Raw genomic sequence first — 21,144 nt, forward strand, 5'->3', positions numbered from 1 at the left:
AAACTGCTGATTTGATTGCGATCACATCTTCATCATATTTATTGCACTGTGAGTGTTGGAGGAAGTATTTCAGTCTATTGAATACACATGACAAACATGACCTATAATGGTGCAGTTTATAAAGGCTGTTATACCTTTCTGTTCAGTCTCTGTTTGATTTCTCTCCTCTCTTCTTGCTCGGTCTGGTCATTCCGCTCTGAAAGAACACAGTGAATCAAATTAGCATTAATTCATCCCATTGAGCGACACACTGGTCCATCATGTCAATTGCTGGAAAATAAAACCTTTTCAGAACATTTGGATTCTGATTATTAATATTTTATGTCTCATGCACACACAGCAAGCACTTTATTAGGAACTCATTAATGTATTTATCTAATCAGCCAATTGCTGATGATTTACAGCATAAATGAAGTTCACATCAACCATCAGAATGGAGAAATAAGGCGATCTCTGATTTACGATGTTGGTTGCTAAATGTTAATTGACTGGCACACAGATATCAGGGTCAGATATTTTGGCACAAACAGTTTTAATCCGTGGATCCATCAGGGCCATACTGGTGGAGATAATGTAATAGTTGGGACACTTTGGGCCTGTTAATACCAATCATCAGTCATCACTTAAATGCCACAGTTGATTTAAGGACCACAATTTCTTCTAACAGCTACTTCCAGCATGATGACCATGTCACGAAGCAAAAGTCGTCTCAAACTGGTTTCATAAACATGACAGTGAGTTCAGTGTTCACCTTTGGGGTGTGGAGGAGCGAGAGATTTGCAGCATGCGAGTGCTCCTTAAAAAAATTGCAGGAATTGCGTGACGCAATCATGTCTACATGGACCGAAATCTCAACCCGGCATTCAAATAGAGTTTGTAATAAAGTGCTTGGTGAGTGGAAATACTAATACTAATATTGCATAATAATTAATATTGCAAAGAAAATAGACTGCAGGGGTCATAAAGGTAAAGAAAAATATTAATTCATGATTTCTCACTTGGTCTAACATTATAGCACATGCAGAAAAAAAGATCAGACCTAGACACAGAAGATACCAAGCATGCCTGAACTCTGATAGAGCTATGAGAGCTCGCCCACTCTCCTAAGAAGGGTCTTTAGTGAAGGCAGTGGTTCTATGGAAGAACTATAAAGACTTACTGAGCCATTTGTTTTGGTTGGTAAAAATGGTTGTTCTCTATTATGGACAAGTAATTGTATATATATATATATATATATGGTTTTACCCTTTAACCCTTTGTGGTCAGTCCTGCATCTATAGAACCCGCACTGTTTTACGCACCGTGTCATTACGCACTAATAAGTAAATGTAAATATAATATAATAATGTAATAATAATGTAGGTTATTGAAATCAACCTACACTCGAATCCACTCGTAAAGTCATAGAAACTCACGCTTTAAGATGTTCCTGCTCTCCAGCTCCTCAACGGCCGGCCGTTGACTGAGTCTCCTGCGAAAAAAGACCAGAATGTCGTTGTGAACCATCAGCTCGGTGCAGATGAGTCCTAGCTCAGAACTGGATGCCAAAACAAGCTCCAAAGCTCAGCCACCCAGCTCAGACTGTCTCCACGTGTGCTCCACTGTGAACCGCCGGCTTCCTCAGCACTTCACTGGTGACTGAAGGACCCTACAGCTCTCCTGACTGCTGAACTCGGCTAGTGCTGCTCCGAGCGCTGCCACGTGCTGAGGGAGGCACACTGAGGTGGAGTCTGGAGGTGTACGCTGAACATGTGATTCCCCATTACGCTTAAAGTGCTCTCCCGTTTCTCCTCGCAGGATGAGGGATAGTCTTTGATTTCCTTCTAACTTAACAGATGCGTTTATCTCTTTCATACTCATCAATAAATGCAATCATGCTGAGGCACCCACTGTGTCATTTGTATCGTGGCATTATCGACAAAGTGATGTTCAGGACAATTCAGCCATCAAGTGGCACACTACCAAAGCCATTTCAACATAATGATGATCAGGCGTTCAGCTGGGCTTTTGTGGTGAACTGCGAGCAGAACTGAGCTCCAAGCTTCTGCCATAGCAGACATGTGATGACTGGTAAACTGAACTTGATATAAATATTCAGTATTAATAATTGAGCTGATGGACAGCTCCTACAGCCTCCCCCGCTTCCTTCTAACGTTCCATGATTTCCACTCATTCCTATTTTCAGTTCATTTTCCGTCCAATTTTTTCCAGATTCGTTTATTTTTCCTCAGCTTTTCTACTTTACTGCTGTTGTCTTTCCTTTTCTAGTGTCACTGAATCAAAATTAGATCTAGTGACCTTGCCTGCTCAGGACAGTCTCCAGGAGCCACTGAGTTAGATAACAATATAGTTAGATTATACCAAAGACTAGTTCTAATCACATTGCCATGCTGTCAGTACTGACAACTCCACACAACACTACAAATAAACAGCTCTGTTTCCACGTTCATGGCGTCACTAAATCCCAGTTTAACCTCTGATGTCTAGCATTGCAGTATAAGATAAGAGTAGACACGGCCTTGTCGTTCCTGACAGGGATTCTGCAACTCAACGTTTGCTGCAAATATCTACAAACAATTATATGATGCTCCTTATATGATGTCTTTCACATTGACTAAGACTAGACACTACACACTAACGTGAGCCTGGAATCTATACAGAAAGCCACAAAGACTCATTGAGATTAGACAATACACTAACTAGAGCCTAGAACCTATACAGAAAGACACAGACTCATTGAGATTAGACACTACATACTAATGTGAGCCTAGAACCTATCCAGAAAGACACAAAGACCCATTGAGATTAGACACTACACACTAGTGTGAGCCTAGAACATAGACAGAAAGCTGCAGATCCATTGAGATTAGACATTACACCCTAACTTGAGTCTAGAACCTATACAGAAAGCCACAAAGACCCATTGAAATAAGACACTACACACTAATGTTAGTCTAGAACCTATACAGAAAGCCACAAAGACATTCCTTTCAAAACATGTAGATCTACTGGTGTGGAATTCCAACAGATGTGATGGCATTAATAATCCATGAGCTGAAATGGGGGCTTTACTTCCAGTGTCCCTTCGGAAACTCACTGTGTAATATTGACCTGTAGCTTAAGTTGCCTGGCAACAGTGGTTCCGTGAGGTGGTGGTGGTAGTGGGGGATGGCTGTGTAGGTTAGCTGTAAGAGGTTTGACAACAAGGAAAACTGTCCAGGGACTCATTTTTACAGGTCAGGGGGTGCTACATCATTCCCTTACTTGTATTCCATGCATTTAAAATACTAGCTATGCATATTTTGTGGAGTAGATAAGGAAGTCATCATTATCAGAACTTATCATATTTATATCATAATGCATGACTTTCCAGCTTCACCTGGTCCTCAGGTCCTTAAAGATGGACCTGGAGGTCCTTCAGTTCTCGGTTAGTTTGAGAAGGAAGTAGAAACAGTCTCTTTTCACTTTCTCAGAATAACCTACTGTACATGAAGTCAGGTCGTGACCAAAGTGAGGGCTTGGCTTGTGTGGGTGGCAGCAATAAACTTAATCTGCCTTGAAGAATGGCTGGATTGTAGCTGCTACCATATTTGCCCATTATCCTCCCACGCTATCCACTGCATATTGTATTCCCATGCCTCAAACTGAAATGTGTAGATCGTTTGCTTTTTTAAAATGATTTCAAAAACATAATTACAAAAGGGTACGAAATGTGTTTCACTTCTTGCTCATTCTAATTATTTTTGTTCTGTTGGACATTTCTGGAAAGCAGAAATCATTCAGTAGTTTTATGCGCATGGGGTAACAAACCAGGCAAGTTAATAGAAAAAAATGATATTTACCTTTAAATATACTGGAAAGCCATTACTCATTAGGAATCCTCCAACATCTCAATAGAAGATACAGTATTTAGCTCAAAAGCTACAGTAGGTTTTTGCCCTTCTTTGTATTCCTGCGCTAACCAAGGTGAACACCAATTCACGGAGGAGGGGAGAGTGTGCAGCAATCCATTATTCACTGGGCTGAGCTCTAAAAATAGCAACATGCATGTGTTGATTCTGTGGAAGTGCAGACCACTGCAGGCTAAAGATAGTAAGGTCATGGCACGGCATCGATGAAGCATCATTGTGTCATTCCGAATACTAGTCTACAGCAGCAGCAGCAGCAGCAGCTGGGTTCATAGCTGTGGGTGGGGTTGCCTTTTTATGCTGATCTAATGTCTCCTGCTTCTGGACTTCCAAACAGATGTTTACTAGTATAAAATGTGTTGTCAGCTTCTACTGTTCTACCAGTTTGTCGAGGCCAGCTCTCAGTTGTCAAGGACAGATACTAACAAATGTACCATCTGACTGATATGAAGCCAGTTCCCAGTTTCATTTTTGTTTCCACATGGCAGAACTGGGATTCAACCTGAACGTCCATCAGCACAGCTTATTTCCACACTGATCATCGCTGTTTTTTTGTTTGTGCCCCTCAAGCCTCAGAAATCTGCAAAGGTGAGGGAGCAAAACTGAGAGCAGCCTGGAACAGGAATTTCTACTCACTGCTTTGGGATGTGGAGACAGAAAATGGGATTCCTCTCTGAGGTTAGAAGCATCAATACTATCGAAGCTGTGAAGGTTCACCAATATTGTCTTTTCAGCAAGATGTTCATGGGGGATTGGGCCTTCTGTCTTCTGTGGAGCTAAAAATAACTGGGTCTCCCCCCCTGTAAGCAATATGTCACCAGGATCTAGAGCATCATGCACTCTGTCTCTGACAGAGGATCTTATGGCTTAACCAAGGATCTATAATGTTTGGTATGATATTCTGTACCTCTAAAATGACTAATAACTAGGTTCTTTATTAGGTTTTTAAGACCCTTATGTTGTACTTGTTAGAGACATATGTCCCACCTGTGCAGGGTACAGTTACAAAACAAAATTATTTAACCCCCATTGCAAATTAGGTTTATTAGTAATCATGATAAGCGTATTTAGTACTTAGTAGAGACCCTTTTACTGTTATGACCTGCTGCAAATGTGATGAATAGCCAGACTGCAGCGTTCCTGAGGAATCTTAGCCCATTCCTTATGGGCAGTGGCCTCTAGTGCACCAATATTCTTGGGTTTGCATGCTGCAACCGTCTTCTTCAATGGGGTTCAAGTCAGGTGACTGTGATGGCCACTCCAGAATCGTCCAGGACTTCTTCTGAAACCAAGTCTTGGTGGACTTTGAGGTATGCGTGGGATAACTGTCTTGTTGGAAGGCCCAATTATGCCCAATATTCAGCTTCCCCACAGAAGGCTTTACATTTGCTCCTATGATTTCCTGATACTTGACTGAATCCATCTTGCCCTCCATGCTGCAGGTTTTCATTGTCAAAGGAAGCAAATCAGCCCAAGAGCATCACTAAGTCACTGCCATGCTTCACTGCAGGCAGAGTGTTTTTTTCTTTTTAGCGTATGCTTCATTCTTCCTACTTCATGACACACTGCTGATCCGTAGGCCTGAAATATTCTAGCTTTGTTTCATCACTCCACAGAATAGATTCCCTAAAATTCTAAAGAGCGATGAAACAAAACTTGTGGAACTTTTTGTTAGCAGAGAACAGCAAAAGGGTACTAAAGACACTTGTCATGAAGGGGTTGCATAATTCTGAGACTGCAGTCGTCATTAAAAGTGTGTGTTGAATTTGGAAAAAAACACTTGAGCTGTTTAAACTGTTGTGGTTTGCTTGTTTTTTTTTGTAAACATAAAATTTTGTATATTTTGCTAATAATATATTGCTGAATTGAATAACTATAACTCAATCTTTCTCTGTAGGCACAACAGATAAATATATCATAAACCACATATTTACAAAAGTAGTACAATAAAAACAAATGCAGATATTTTGGTGAGCAGTGTATTTCAGGTAGTCCAGTCTCACCTAAATGCTGGTGGTTGGTGCAGCAAAGTGGGTAACAACACCACCTTCCCTGCGGCAGAATAGGTTTTGATTCTCTGACCGGGAAAGAACACCACACTACACTAGCAGGAGTCCTTGAGTAAGACAACTAACAGTCAAATGGTATAAATGAAAACACTGTGTTCATATAAAGTACAACAAAAAATCCACTCATTTCCTCAGAATAAAGTTATTGTATCGTGCATAAAGCGATTATATATACAGAATTTCATTCTATATTTAAAGTAAGAGCTAACATCGCAGTGTTTACACCCTTAACTCTACAGTGTGAGACTAACAGCTAATTCAATTTTAGCCTAGGTGTCCTCACACCTGTGTCTCAATTTTCTGCTTATAATGCAAAGCAGTTTTGTTCCCTTCATTACGTAAGAAGCAAGCCTTGCCCACTTGAAGAATGACCTGCAGTCACTTTGTAAGGCTGTGTGGATGATATGCTTGGAACATTTTCAGCACCTCGTGTCCTACCATGAACAAAACAACATCAAAGCCAAGGATAACCGGTAGGCAGTGCCTTCTTAGAATCAGCACAGGCCTGTGTGTGAGCAGAATCACTCAGCGGCGCGAAATACCAAGCATAATTAATTACATAAGAGTAGGAACCACCAGACTAGGAACAAAGCTCTGAGGAAGCCTTGCAGCATTACAGGCAGACTTGTTGCATTGCTTATGGCCCATCATATTCCAGTCTCTTTTGTACTTGATAAAAACATCAAAATAAGGTGCACTAGTAGTAGAATTATTTGGTAGTATTTGTTAAATATTTGTGTGTAAAAGTAGTTCCGCCTGTTCAATCAGAGCCTATACATGTGTGAAGGCTCATAGAATATTGTGATCTGATCTCTGGTTTCCTGTGCTTCAGATTGACCGTTCGGCTTGCAGTTCAGCTTGCAGTTGCAAATATGTAATATTCACTTTCTTACTCCAGACCCTGCACACGTGCCATGAGGCCTTACTGCATGCACAGACTTGCGCTTTTGTTCACAGTGCAGGCATATATTCAATATATTATCCTCATGAAGATTTTATACCAGAATTTCATCACATATCGATGAGAGGACTTGTCTTAGTGATTTTGCCTCAGGCACATGCAGGTGCACTGATATGAGAATTCTGGTTCAATGAAAATATCGATTAGGTAGGTTTCATAAATATACATAAACATTTAATTTGCAATTGGATACTACATATGCCTGGATTACTATCACATAGATAATAATAAAAAAAAAGTTATGAATGCAGTAAAATGATTAAAATATGGTATCTAAGTCATTGGGTAATCACATGTTCAATCCCTGTTGATGCCAGAGCAATCCATGGCTTGAAGTCAAGAGAGTATAATTAGCCTGGCTCTCTTTGGAGGTGTAGACTGGCTCTTGTACACCCTCCAACAGACATCACTTTGCTATTCAGCTTTGGTGTCTATTAAATTACATGACAGAACTGGCATTTTCAGGGGTCTAGTCACATTGCACTCGGGGCAGTTTACAAACATGCAGCAGCTTGGCTTCAGGCATGCTAGTCTTCACTTTACCAGTGCTGGTAGCATTGTGTGGTATGAAGAGTGCCAGCCAGTGAGTAGGAATTGGCAATGATCAAATTGGGAGAATTTAAGCGAAAAAGTGCAAAATAATCATGCCCAAACATAACCAAGTTTTGGTTAGATTTATTGGTCAAATCAATATAATCTTTGTGATTTACTTTCCTTTTATGCTGATATGAATGTGACTCTGATATCATCCAGGGTCATGATTGGTGTCTATTGCTGTAGAGTTTTATGCACGCCTTCAGAGCAGGGTTCTTCAGTTGTGGGCCTGTTGACTTCCCTGCTCAAGCACACCAGGTAAACCTGGCCACTAACAGAAGAAATGAACCAGGTGTGTTTGTGCAAGGAAACACCTAAATGTGCTGGACACTGGCCTTCTAGGAATGGAATTAAAGTGCCCTGCTCTAGGTGCTCTAATTTGTCTAATAATGGGTTTGAACTGTTGGGCTACGGTTTGATTTTTTGACCTGAAATATGTATTTTGTGTCAAAAAATCTCCTGGAAATGTCCTTGAAATTTTTTCTTACATTTGCTTTTTGCAATGCATCCCTGCAGGCAACGATGTGCTGTGTATAACTGGTGAGTCTTTCCTTTAAAACATGAACAGCTTTCCTCTATATCCACTAATCAATCCAATGAAAAGGTGGAGGGGATAATCCATTCAGATAAAACCAAATCCTGTCTCACCTCTTTCATAATCTCTGCATCTACTACTCACCTTACATCACTAATGCCAGATTATTAACTGTCTTTCTGCACAGTGGCCTCAGGTAAACCACTGAGAATGGAAATCCTATCTGATTCAGTTTGGCCAGTATGGGCTTTATTCTGACAGCATCTGAATAGGTAAATTATGAACAGATCGATAAAATTGTATCAAGATGACAGCATGGCATTGTAGCTAAATTGCTGACAACAAAAAGGCAGGTCTTCAGTAGCACTGTACAGCCTATAAAGACTTCTTTTAGCTATTAACCTACACCACATTAAATGGAATGGACTAATAAGGCGCATGACCTGTCACCTATCATCAGAACAGAATTGCAGCACCAAACTCCAATGAGAAATTGAAGTAGTTCAAAGCCACGTTCAGAAAGCTTGGCAGCAGCTAAGCCTTCTTCTGAAAATACATTCTCTGATGTAGGCATCATTATGCATTTCAGAAACACATAGTTGTGAATGCTGTGGCTTCACAAAATGGTTTTGCACCATTTTCATTTGCAAAGGATTGTGAATAGACCATGAAGGATTCTACATTGGCCTTCTCAAAAACAGTCAACATGTAGGCTGTATTCTTTTCTTGGCCATATTTAAATGATTCTTCTAATTGGAATAACCATCTTTGACTGTAATCTAGAAAACAGCCCACTGAGGAGGCGGCCTAGTTTTTGGAACGTCACTGTGTTTTCCAGTACGCTTCAGTCGTAAAGGGATAGTTCAAGCTAACAAAACAATTGTTTGCTTCCAGTTTGCAAACAGACTGGAAACTGACATTAGCATCTATTCAGTGTTAGATATCCAGGCACTGTTTGGTTCTACTACTCCTAGAATAGAATCCCATCCACATGGCAGGGATGTGCTGGTGGCTTACTTGGCGAGCTTCATTTCAATCTGCTGGCGGATCTCTTGTCTCTCCTGGTCGCTGCGTGCGGGGAAGATGTTCCTGTCTTCCAGCTCCTGTTTGCTGGGCCGATTCCGCAGTTTTACGGCCAGCAACTCCTTCCTCATTCGCCGTGGAAGTGTGCCTGTACACACAGACACTGAGTCAGGAATCAACAAGAGCACTGTACAGTCTAAAAATCAGGCCTCTGAAAAAATTAACAAACCGTTTTTTTTTCTAGCAACGAAAACGAAATCTGAACCATAAACATCCTGCTACAGAACCCTTAATATTTGAATTGCCTTTTGAAGATGTTAAAAGTAATGTAATGTAATGTAATGTGTAATTAATCTATTATTATTGTATTGGGACCAATCAGAATCATGGCAATGGCCCATATCCCATAAATATATATTTTTTTATTTGAGATTTAAAGTTTCAGCAACACTGAAACCAAATGCTGATTCAAAGCTGTTTCTGTTTCTTTGTCAGGGGTCTGTAAATTACATAGACTTGTTTTTTTTACTAAAATAGCTTAAATAGACTATGTTAGATATAAATGATCCACAAACAATTTTAATTGCAGGCGTAGCAGCACATGCTTTGATGGTTTAAGTTTGAAGGATAGCACCGGGTGACGCCTGTGCTGGCCAGCATCCCACTGAAGTGATGTGGTCAGAGAACAAGGCCAGTTGTGCTCTCTTGGGCTCCAGCTGCTGATGGTATGTTAGAGAATAACCCAGATATTTTTTTACTATAATCTTTGTTAAATAGGTTATTGCTTATGATTATTATTAATTATAATTTCACTATCAACTGTATATTTATACTATTTGTAAATCAGTAAGTTCCTCTAGAGTATAGAAACTATTAAGTGATTATAATTAAATTAGAGTTTACTTATCATTTTTAAATACAATAATAATTATTAATAAATATAATAATAATTTCTAAAGTTATTGACACAATTTACATTGTCCATTTTAGCACGTTCTATGTTAATAATTTTAACACAATATACCAGAGATGACGGACTCGTTCCAGCTGTCCATGTCATATATGATTCCTGAGGCATCTGTGAAGCAGTGGGTCTGTCTGACGTTCTCCTTATTCTCTTCTGCCTCTTTCCTGTTCTCCACCTCTCCACTGGGCTCTCGCTCCGTACTACAGGAAAAATACAGAGAGATGCATAGAGCTGATCATGGTTCATATCTAATCACAATCCAATTCGTGAGGTCATATGATTATGAGTGAGAGCACATCAGAACTGCAGTTGAACAATCTATGGCCTTTGCAGAGCTTGACATAACAGAAGGTTGCACAATGTAACTGAGCTCTTAAAACCAATTACAATGGTTTTTGCTGTGTGATGTGTTAGCCATGACATATATTTATGTATCTTTAATATATCATTATAAGGCACATAACAAATATGTTAAAGTGTTGATTTAATCACAATACTAGTATTGTGTTCATATTGTGAAGACCTAACTGGAACACCAAGGCCCACAGTTGATAATGTGGCTCCATCAGCTCCTAGGCTACAACTAAAAAAAAACTTCTTACTTACCTATCCTGCCGAAGCTTTGTTGCCAAGGCACGGTGCAGTTCCTCAATGATACAGCTAGGTGGCAGCGGAGGATGCATGGTACCTATGTGTGGTGAGCCTACGGGATTGGAGAAAGGCCCTCTAAGAACCACAGGACTGGGACCCTCAGGGACTCTGGGCACGTCTTTAGGGAGGAATGAGTTGGGCTGAGGCACAGCTGTGACAGCGACTTTAGCTGGGTCTGCACAAACAACCAGTGCTACAATGAGTTTTATGGTTTCATTCAGTTTCATTGTATCCATGCGGCTGTTTATTAAGCTGCATTACACATTGATGCATCATGATGCTATGATCTGAAGACTCTGAATTTTGTTGGCATTCGTTTAGAAATGCTATCATCAATTACAAATATGGATCATATTAATGTTGAATAAAGTATAGAGCTAGAGGTGTACCAAATGAATTAAGATATCTAATGCAACTGCATTATGTGAACTCAGAGGATTCACCAGCATGAATTAGCATCCCACCATCTCCATGTTACCATCTCCTAGCTCTAGTTCAATATTAGAATATGCAACCTAAACCTAAGTCTTTTTTCTTCGTTCAAATTTCAAATATAACAGTGTTATATGAACTGAATCAAATCCCGAGCCAAGTGTATTGTTATATCACAACAGTATGCACTCCTTTTTTGGACAATTTTCATACAGCTAACCCAGCAGGCTAAGGACATCAATGTAACGTAAATATGGGGTTTTCACTCCGTAATGCAGCAAGGCTTATTACTCAATAGGGTGTATTATTCAGTAACTACAGGGGCGTGTGGAGGCTGTTCTCTGGTAATAGAAGTTTGTAATAACACTTTAAAATACATTAGAATTTCATGCCGTGTGGATGTAAGTTTAGAAGATGTTGGGTTTTGGTCACCATACCTCACAACTACATGTAGGTATTTTATGCCAATGTGACTGTGGCATGCCATGTTGGGAAAACACTGGATTTTACTATTACTAAACTTAAAATCAACAAAATATCAACCTCAGTTGTCGCCCTTATCTCTGTGTGAAATTGACATGAGCAATAGATGTTGTCCTGACACTGAAGTTTGGTCACCTGACATCCCAACCTCTATTCAAGACAAGACAAGACACTCATATTCACCATTTGTGTCGGACACGTACAGTATTCGGCCTCCGCCTTTAACCCATCCATGCAGTGAACACACACATACACACCAGTGATCTAACACACACAGTGACAGTGAGCACATGTGCCCGGAGCGGTGGTCAGCCATTACTCATGAGGTAACATCTATCAGCGTTGGTGGTCTGCTGGATGAGTATTGTATTGTTTCAGTGTACTGTATATACTATATGTATAAAACTCTATACTGTGTATAGAGCTGCATGTGTGTATTCAGTTTATCCTTAAATGAAATTTAAAATTTTAGAGAATCATAATCAACACAGATCTGTGTGAGCTCAGCGATCATATCTGTATCCACCCGTAATAATTCCAAACTGAGTCAACCCACCATCCTCAGGGCTGAGCTGAGGGACTAGAATGCCGTGGTTGCTTGGAGGAGAGTGTCTCTGAGGGTCTTCGTCTTCCTCTCTGTCTTCTGCATCGCTGTCCTCTCCCTCTGCGTCATCTGCTGGAGTGACCTGTTCCTCCTCCTCCTCTTCGTCGCTTCTGTTAGGCTCTTCTGTCGTTTCACCGTCTTCTACACAATCAGGAACTGTAAGGGCAGTGTGTTAAAGCTTGGTTAAGAACAGTCTTACATGTAAAGGAAAGAGTAACTCTGTTGCCACTTATTGGCCAGAGTGGATCATTTAAATGAAATTCCTCTCTCTGGAAGCCCCTTAGTTACAGCTCCTCTTAATCTTTTCATCTTTTCTACACTTTCTAAGCGTATACACATCTCAGACTTTATCTCATGATGTGAAGCACAGCTTTTATTATTTCAGTCTTCCAGTAAAGAGAGTTAATGGCACATACACTGATATGGCTGTATACCCACCAGCCACTTTGTCAGAAACACCTACTTGTCTGCTGTTGCATTAGAGACTGTAGAGATTCCCTAGCACTTCATTAATGGGGTGGTAGCCCACTCTCAACCTAGCAGTGTCACTCGTGTGTGTAAAAAAGTAAGACCACTGTGCAGGATACAGTTTTGGTGTAAGACAATATTGATAATGATATTATGTTTTGCAATATTGTATTGATTCTTAAAAACACAGTGATTCATTTTCTATTGTGTTTAAACCCTGAATACTAGATAGCAGCGTTGTACTCAGTCTTCAGATCACAGTATCACGATATAGCCCAATATATTGAATCATAATTCATGTAACGTGATATGTATCATATAACCGGATTCTTGCCAATACATAGCCCCATCATTACCACGACACTGCCATGTTAGCATCACTGCTTACCTTAGAATGGTCATGCTTGCTCTTACTTGGCCAGCGATGAATGCAGTAGAGTGTTGCTTAACAACAGATGAACTACTGTCTGTAACTGTAGCAGTAAAGGAGACCCATACGATAAGTAGAGTCAGTGAACGCTGTTGGTCAGTAAATGGACCAAGGTATAGGTTTCTGATAAAGTGGATAATTAGTGTAGATGGAGCACTGATGCAATACTGGGCTATGTGTTAGTCTCGTTAATGGTCCTCACCAGCAGGCAGATGGTCATGGTCTGAGCTGAGGTACTCCATACTGCTGATGCTGAGAATAGGCCCCTGTGGGCCAGGCAGCCGAAGCTCCGTATCCGACACACCCTGAATAGGAGAACCAGGATCTGGAGAGTGAAGGCCACAGGCCAGGGCCACATCTGGACACACAGAATCAACATGGTCATGCTTTCAGCTTTAGATTAGACACACTATTTTAGTGCACTACTTGGTACAAGCTAGAAAAATGGAATACAGGACAAACATTTTCAAGTAATATGTGCTTTTGGCCTTCTCATATTCCCTGATGCAGCATAACAGCATTTGGAAATTTTGACAGCAATGTGTAAGACATGTCTCAAGATTCACCCTGATGACTATTTTTGTGCCATAAAGTTTGTGTTTTTAACATACACAGGCAGACACATAATTCATACCTGTATTGCTTTAATCAGCCTCTAATTGTCTTGTATAAAACGCAGTACAGATGAGATATAATTCAAATATATTTACATACTATCGTGCTGATATTTGCTCATCTTGTCTCTAATCATGATAAATCGTATCGATTAGCGTATTTAGGTTTAAAAGCAACTCCTAGAATTCCTAGCAACTTTTTACTGACAGTTACAACAGGCTACACTCTATAGACAAAAGTATTAGGACACTTGCTTATTTTCTCTGTGTTTTTCTGGGAGTAGCTGTCCAGGGAAGGCTTTCTACTAGATTCATTTAGCGATTAGTGTGTTAGTGAGGTCAGGATGTTGGACAATCACCACTCCACCTCATCCCCAACTCCTCCACTCATCTCAAAAGTATTGAATGAAGCACCACCATCATTCCAGCATCACAGTTCCACTACTCCACAGCTCAATGCTGGACAGAAACAGTGACTTCAAAACAGTTTTCCTGTTTTCCAGTTTTCTATGATAGGGGTCCCTTCAAAAAGCTTAGCTTGCGTTACATTTACATATGTGATTTGGCACAATCCAAGTGTGATGAGTCAGCTTCAATTCCAGTGCTATGTGATTGTGTTTATTATCTATAGGACATAACAACGTGCAAAAGCAAAGGCAAAATGCTACAAATCATAGTGTTCATGCCTGTCCAACAGTCCTTAACTACAAGCTGTTGGACAGCAGGTCTGTGATCATAGCAGAACAAGCTCTACAGTCCGGTGCCTCACCTGTGGAGCTCTGCTTTAGCTTCTCGTTTTTCTTTTTCCTCCACTTCCACGGCCGGAATATACGCCCCAGCGTGGCCAGTTTGCTGTGGCGGCGGATGGGAGGGGTGTGAACCCCACTCACCAGACAGCTGGAGCGCAGCACCCTCTGCTGCTCCATCATATCTACAACACACACACAAAAGGAACACCAAAATATCAGCTCATTCTCCTCGATGCAGTACGCCTTTTATATTTACATGCAGTAACTTTTGTTGTCTTGCAACAGCTGATTGGGTCCAGTTCTCTAACAGGTGATCAGGTAGTTGTCTAGGTCTGGTTCCCAAACACATGATTTAATGAAATCAACTTTATTTATTTATTTTTTTAAACAAATATCATCAGAAGAGTGGGCGTGGCAGCAGGGTTTCATATGAGTGTACCGGATTCCAGCGACAGCTGCATGTGATTCAGCGTTCATTTTCATGATAAACGGTGAAAACTGTTATTTCCCAGATGTGTCATCAGTCCTTATCGCAGCTTCTAATGCTAAACAAGGTTTTCTTTATGTAAATATGAAAGTGTCATCATCCATCTTATGCAACAGTGTTATAATGAGCTATAGCCATATTAGTTAATCCAGCCCTATCAGCGCTGCAGGAGTGTGACAAGTTCATACCAGAGCTTACTTCATTGAGTAGACTGGAAAAAGGCACAAACGACTGGCTTTGCTCTCGTCTATCCGGCGGCGTGTGAGTCAGTGATAGTGAAAGGGGAGGGGAGCTCTAGACGGAGGCGACTGGCCCGTTCGGAACATGGACATGAAAACCTGTGGTGTATGAATATTGCTGGAGGACAGATGCAGTACATGGACAAACAGACATGCAGATGTAGACATACAGATGTATAGACAGCCAAACAGAGAGTTCTATAGATAGACAGTCAAACAGACAGACAGACAGACAGTTCTATTGATAGACAGATAGATAGATAGACAGACAGCAAGTCAAGCAGACAGACAGAACGATAGACACAGACAGATAGACAGACAGACAAACAGAACGATAGACAGACAGATAGATAGACACATAGATAGATAGACAGACAGACAGTCAAGCAGACAGACAGAACGATAGACACAGACAGATAGACAGACAGACAGACAAGCAAACAGACAGAATGATAGACAAAGACAGATAGACAGACACATAGATATATTGATAGATAGACAGACAGCAAGTCAAGCAGACAGACAAAACGATAGACACAGACAGATAGACAGACAGACAAGCAGACAGACAGAATGATAGACACAGACAGATAGACAGACACATATAGATAGACAGATAGACAGACACATAGATATATTGATAGATAGACAGACAGTCAAACAGACAGACAGACAGTAAGTTCCATAGATAGACAGATAGATAGATAGACAGACAGCCAGTCAAGCAGACAGACAGAACGATAGACACAGACAGACACATAGAGAGACCGATAGACAGACACATAGGTAGATAGACAGACAGACAGACAGATAAGCAGATAGACTGATAGATGGATAGACAGATGTCTAGACAGACAGTAAAGACTAAACTTAAATGGTAGCCCCTCACTGACTTCACACTCCTGTGTACCAGACCCTTTCTGTTCACACACACACAGTGTTACTGAAATAGCGCTGTGAGTGGGCTGAGAGGCGCCGTCAGCTTCAGTGTCTCTCGTTCACCGCGGCGAGACCGAGCGTCTCTCAAACCTGCAGCGCGGAACCGGGTCAGACCCCGAACCCTCACCGCGCCGCGAGCAGGCGGAGCGCGCACAGCACAGCGCCGCTGCCGTTACCATGACTACCGCTGGTCCAGCTGCGCGCGAGGGCGGGGCGGGGCCTGTCTGCGGAGCACGGAGACTGTTGCTATACGGAAGTGCTCGCAGAAGATCCCGAACAGCCAATCAGCGGGCACCTATTCATAATATATATAATCAAGCATGGCAGCTTTTAATAGGAGGAGAGCGAGAGAGAGCGAGAGAGCGCGCGCGCGAGGGGGATGAGCCGGTGCTGCATTGTCTTCTGCTGTCATTCCCAAAAAGAAGAGGAGGATGTGTCTGTCGGTGTATGTTACGGAGTCACACCACTGTAGACCAGGCTTCAGTTTTACAAATCACCAGCGAGCCCAACACAGAGGACATGTTGACCTGCACGCATTAAAGCGCTTTGTGCAGCTCTGGAAAAACAAGAGGGAGTCCGCTCCAGCGTGCAGCACCGTTGGGAGCTGTTCAGTGGAAATCCATGGGAGAGCAGCTATTCATAAGGCAGCGACAAAGAGCAGAGCAAGGCGTTTTAAATCACACACAGCCAGTCAGCACATATAAAGCCAGCACGCCACAGAAAGAGACTCTATTCTTGTCTGCCAAGCCACTAAAATACTTGCCAAAGCGGTTGCCAGATCCATACATTAAGAGCATAAATGCATAAGGAACAGTGCTGCACCTGAGTGTGCTGAATGAATAATAATAATAATTAGATATGCACAAAGACTTTGGAAATGTGTTTATTTTTAGATTTGGCTAAAACTGCAAAGGCATATTTAATACAGAAGGCCAGAAGGCGATGGCCTGCTACCCTAAAACACTGCATCTGCATTTTAGTCATTTTACAGCATTCTGCTAATAAACAATGCATTATTTGTATTATATTTATTATTATTATTATTATTTATTTATTTATTCATTTTTAAACAGTATCAGGATCAGCGACAGAGGAGTAGCTATCTCAGAAATATACATGAACAATGATAAGTATCAGCACTGGCCCGCAATCCCCAATCAGCACTACCCTACAAATACACAGCCTAAAAATAGGCTACTGCCACCTAGAAGTGTGACACAGCTGCATGGCTTAAAACATGGCACTTCTGAGGTATTAAACGGCTATATAATCAGACGCTTTGAACACACAAAGGGAGTATTAACCTTCAATTTCAGAAGGCACAGCCATCCTGACTTGCTCTTCATGAGACGTTTACTTCTGCTTTCAGAGAATATGAGTTCTGTCAGCGGATAAAAGCAGCAGTCCCTGGCATCAGCTATCAGAGTTGCTTCTGGAGAAGGATGTGAGGCATAAAAAAAGTCTGCAAGATTAAAAACTAGGCTAATAGTCTCAGACATCAGAGCAAAGACACAGAGAGAGAGAGAGAGAGAGAGAGAGAGAGAGAGACTGTGAGAGACGCTGCATTGCTTTAATACGGTGTGTGTTCCGCTTATAGCTATGTCAGCAAATCTGCATCCCAAAAATGCTCCTTGGCGTGGGCTGCTCATTCATCACAACACGTTTTCTACTCGTCTTGCACACAAGGCATTTCTGACAGCGCTCAGTTGCGATCCATGATGAAGTGGAGAGGATGGAGAAGAATCCAGGTCTTGAAATAATACACTTGCGGTCAATTACACGTGTAGACGTGACTAAGTGGCTTATGAATTGCTCTTTTGATTCGGCTGCTATTTTGTACTTAACAGATCAATAAAACATTTTCTTTGCAGCCTGCTCTTGTCTCAGGATAGGCGTCCTTACAGACATTACAAACCATTCAGTAAACAGCATGTCTGAATTAGAGTGTGATTAATATGAACATTTTCCATATTTTATCACATATTTTAACATATTTAAAATTTTCACACTCGTCTTTCTAACAGCAAGACGTGGAACGGAGAAGAAAGAGAAATTGGTAGAAAAAAAGGAACATTGGCAACAGACAGCTACCCACATCTTTTTAAACTCAGTGTCACTAGACAGCTCAACCTGCTTGAATGAGAGCACTAACTGCTAATTCGGTTACGTCAGTTAACAGATGGACCACATAATGGATGGTTCTTCAGAGACCCGTTGTAAATAAGATGTGGGCATGTGTAGAGTTTAAAAAGCCTCCATATGATGCCTTTACATTACACCTTTAAGAAAGGAGTCCTCAAGGGTTATTTAAGGGTTCTTTAGTAAGGCAGTGGTTCCGCTAAAAGTGGGAACTCACAGCAATAGCAATTGATGTTAAAGTACAGTTTTTAAAGGTTCTTCTACCATATACACACCACCAGTACTACAAGGTAAAAACTGCATCATCAGTAATTTGGAGCTTTTCTATTGGCTTATTCATCCAGAATTATTTACACAGTGTACAGAGCAGCTCCAGGGTTCAAACCATTGAGAAATCTAGAAACGGACAAAAATAGAGATACATGGTTTTCATTGGACAGCAGCAATATACTAATCTTTATAGTGCAAGTTTGGCAGGTTAGTACAGCAAATATATTATTATATTAATAATATTAACATACTAACCTGTTCTTTACTAACAGGAAGCGATGAAGCACTGTTAAGCCAACATACATCACTGCAAGTTCTCCAGCTGTCGTTGCCGCTGCACCTGCATTGTTATCCTCCATTTTTTTCTAATCATTATTCCAGAGTAGCTCTTCCCTTTCTGTTTTGTCCACTGTAACCACACTCAAAAGCCAACTGGTCCTGAGTATGTATGTTGGATATCTGAGTATACTCCAGCTTTGACACTTTATCTATACTACACACATAAGTATGCAATTGGGACGCAAACAATGTCTCTGACAAGCTCAACAGAATCAACATCCATCAGTGACTGGGCACTCCTGTTACTTCTGTTGTGGAATGCAACAGCCCCTCGCTTATTAAGGACTTAGCAAGCTTTCTCATTTATTTCTGTATTCCCTTAAAGACGGATCGGACACAGAATGTGCCTCTGGCTAGCATCTCATATGACCTAACCATTCGGTCCTTCACTTGGATGCTGTGCAGAAAATACCTCTATTGATGCTACATTCTGTAACAGCAGCACCTCTCTGTTTTCTTTTATGGTTACTGTTCTTTGTTACTCTGTGCTTCCATTTCTGTTAACAGCACCTTCAGTCAACAAGCACCTTACTCAATTTCTTAATAATCTTAGAGCCACCTACTGCCCTGTCTTACCAATCATATTGCTTTATTTACTGTCATATCACAACCAGATTGTTTTCTTATTGGCCATGTGACCTAAAAAGTGTTACATTTGCTCATATCGACCTAGTGGCCTGTCACACGTGCCAATACAGCCCATAGGATAATCCAGGCCTAAGCAAACACCAAGTGTTCTCTTTCAGTACCCTGTAGAACCATTTTTATATTCAAACCTTTACAAAAGGTTCTTCAGAAATCTTTGCTTGGTCCTTAAAAAAAAAAAAAAAAAGCGCACTGTACATTATATCAAGTGCAAAGTCTGCTTTCACCATTCAGATTCCAAAGTGAACCTGTACACCAGAGCCGCACCTGCATTTTCAGATGCAAGGCTGAGCAGTCATTAGAGAGCCCACATAAATGGTAATGGAGTTGCTATTGGCTGGCCGTCCGTCCTTTGATGCCTGATTAATCTATGCCTTCATTCTGCGAGAGCATGCCATACAAGCGGGCAGACAGCAAGGCCCATTTATCCTGCAACACTAAGTAAATGCTGAGAGGCTGTTATTGTAATGTCACCCCAGAGATGAAAGAGTGAGATGGAGAATATTACTCAATTCATCAGTGACTGAACGGCTGAAGATGCGGTCTCGGTTGTGACGATAGCACTGGCCATTACATTACATTACATTTTTTGGTGTGTGTGCTCAGACCAGGGAGCCAATGGAGCCAATGAGGAGTGCTAGTAGAGGTGCCTGGGTCACTGGATCTGTCTGAAAATGCTTCACTATAGTTACTGACTAGCAGGGAGGGTTAACGTCTGACTGGAGCTATAACAGAAGCTCCCCCAGGCGACCCGCACTGCACTGACCACCTTGCTTGTGTATGAGATAAGGACTGGCAAGACAGCAGTCTCTTTGTCTGCGCGACCTGTCCGCCTGAGCCCACCCGTCTAAAAATACAGCAACAAAAGAATAGATTCCGACAGAATTACTGGAAAGGAAAAAAGAGCTGCAGGCACCACTGCCAAGTCATTTCCAGTTGTGAGCATGAGCTTGAAAGGTATTCAGAAAAATCTCAATGAGGGTCCCCATTTTAACGTAACCCACAACAGTACAGAACCTGATTTACCTTTATAAAACATGCTATTACCAAACGACCTCAAGTGACAAAGGCAACGCACCTGGTTCTCAATATAAGGTATGTAAAGTCATCAGCGCTGATTTGACAACCAGTAATCAGCACCTTGTTAATACAGATGTCAGTCATTTTGTCATGCACTATGTTGACAAGCAGTAACCGCCTCTACTCTACTCAAAAGGCTTTACACTACATGTTGGAACACTGCTGTAGGGTTTGACTGCATTCAGACACAATGGCATTGGTAAGGCCATGTTCTCGTGTTGGATGATTAGTTCAGGATCACAAACACCACTTCAACTCACTCACAAGCCACTCAATGGTGCTCTGTCACTTCAGAAAACACAGTTCCACTGCTCTTTCCAGTGCCGCCCAATGCTGGCAGGTTTATGTCCCAACCTAGTTAATGCATGGCATTGGACATAGTTACCTTAGGTTCATGTCCATTGAAATTGTAGAAGCTCTGCACAACTGAACATCAATGAACACATTTAAGTTAGTTGTGGTGTCTGTAGCTTTATTAGAGGTATTACTTTACATTATATTACAATTTTAATTACTAC

General features: G+C 41.2%; 1 protein-coding gene across 1 annotated transcript in view; it reads right to left on the reverse strand.

Moving 5' to 3' along the window:
- phactr3a (phosphatase and actin regulator 3a) overlaps positions 1-21,144 on the reverse strand; it is a 48,744-nt gene that overhangs the window by 4,658 nt on the left and 22,942 nt on the right. The window contains exons 2-9 of the mRNA XM_072696692.1: positions 14,509-14,670; positions 13,328-13,483; positions 12,180-12,383; positions 10,664-10,883; positions 10,115-10,257; positions 9,085-9,238; positions 1,416-1,471; positions 135-196 (exon numbers count right to left, since the gene is read on the reverse strand). Of these exons, the coding sequence (XP_072552793.1) occupies positions 135-196; positions 1,416-1,471; positions 9,085-9,238; positions 10,115-10,257; positions 10,664-10,883; positions 12,180-12,383; positions 13,328-13,483; positions 14,509-14,670 (1,157 nt within the window). The remainder of the gene's footprint in view (positions 1-134; positions 197-1,415; positions 1,472-9,084; positions 9,239-10,114; positions 10,258-10,663; positions 10,884-12,179; positions 12,384-13,327; positions 13,484-14,508; positions 14,671-21,144) is intronic.

The sequence above is a fragment of the Salminus brasiliensis genome, chromosome 14 (assembly GCF_030463535.1).
Source record: "Salminus brasiliensis chromosome 14, fSalBra1.hap2, whole genome shotgun sequence".
Taxonomy (NCBI): domain Eukaryota; kingdom Metazoa; phylum Chordata; class Actinopteri; order Characiformes; family Bryconidae; genus Salminus; species Salminus brasiliensis.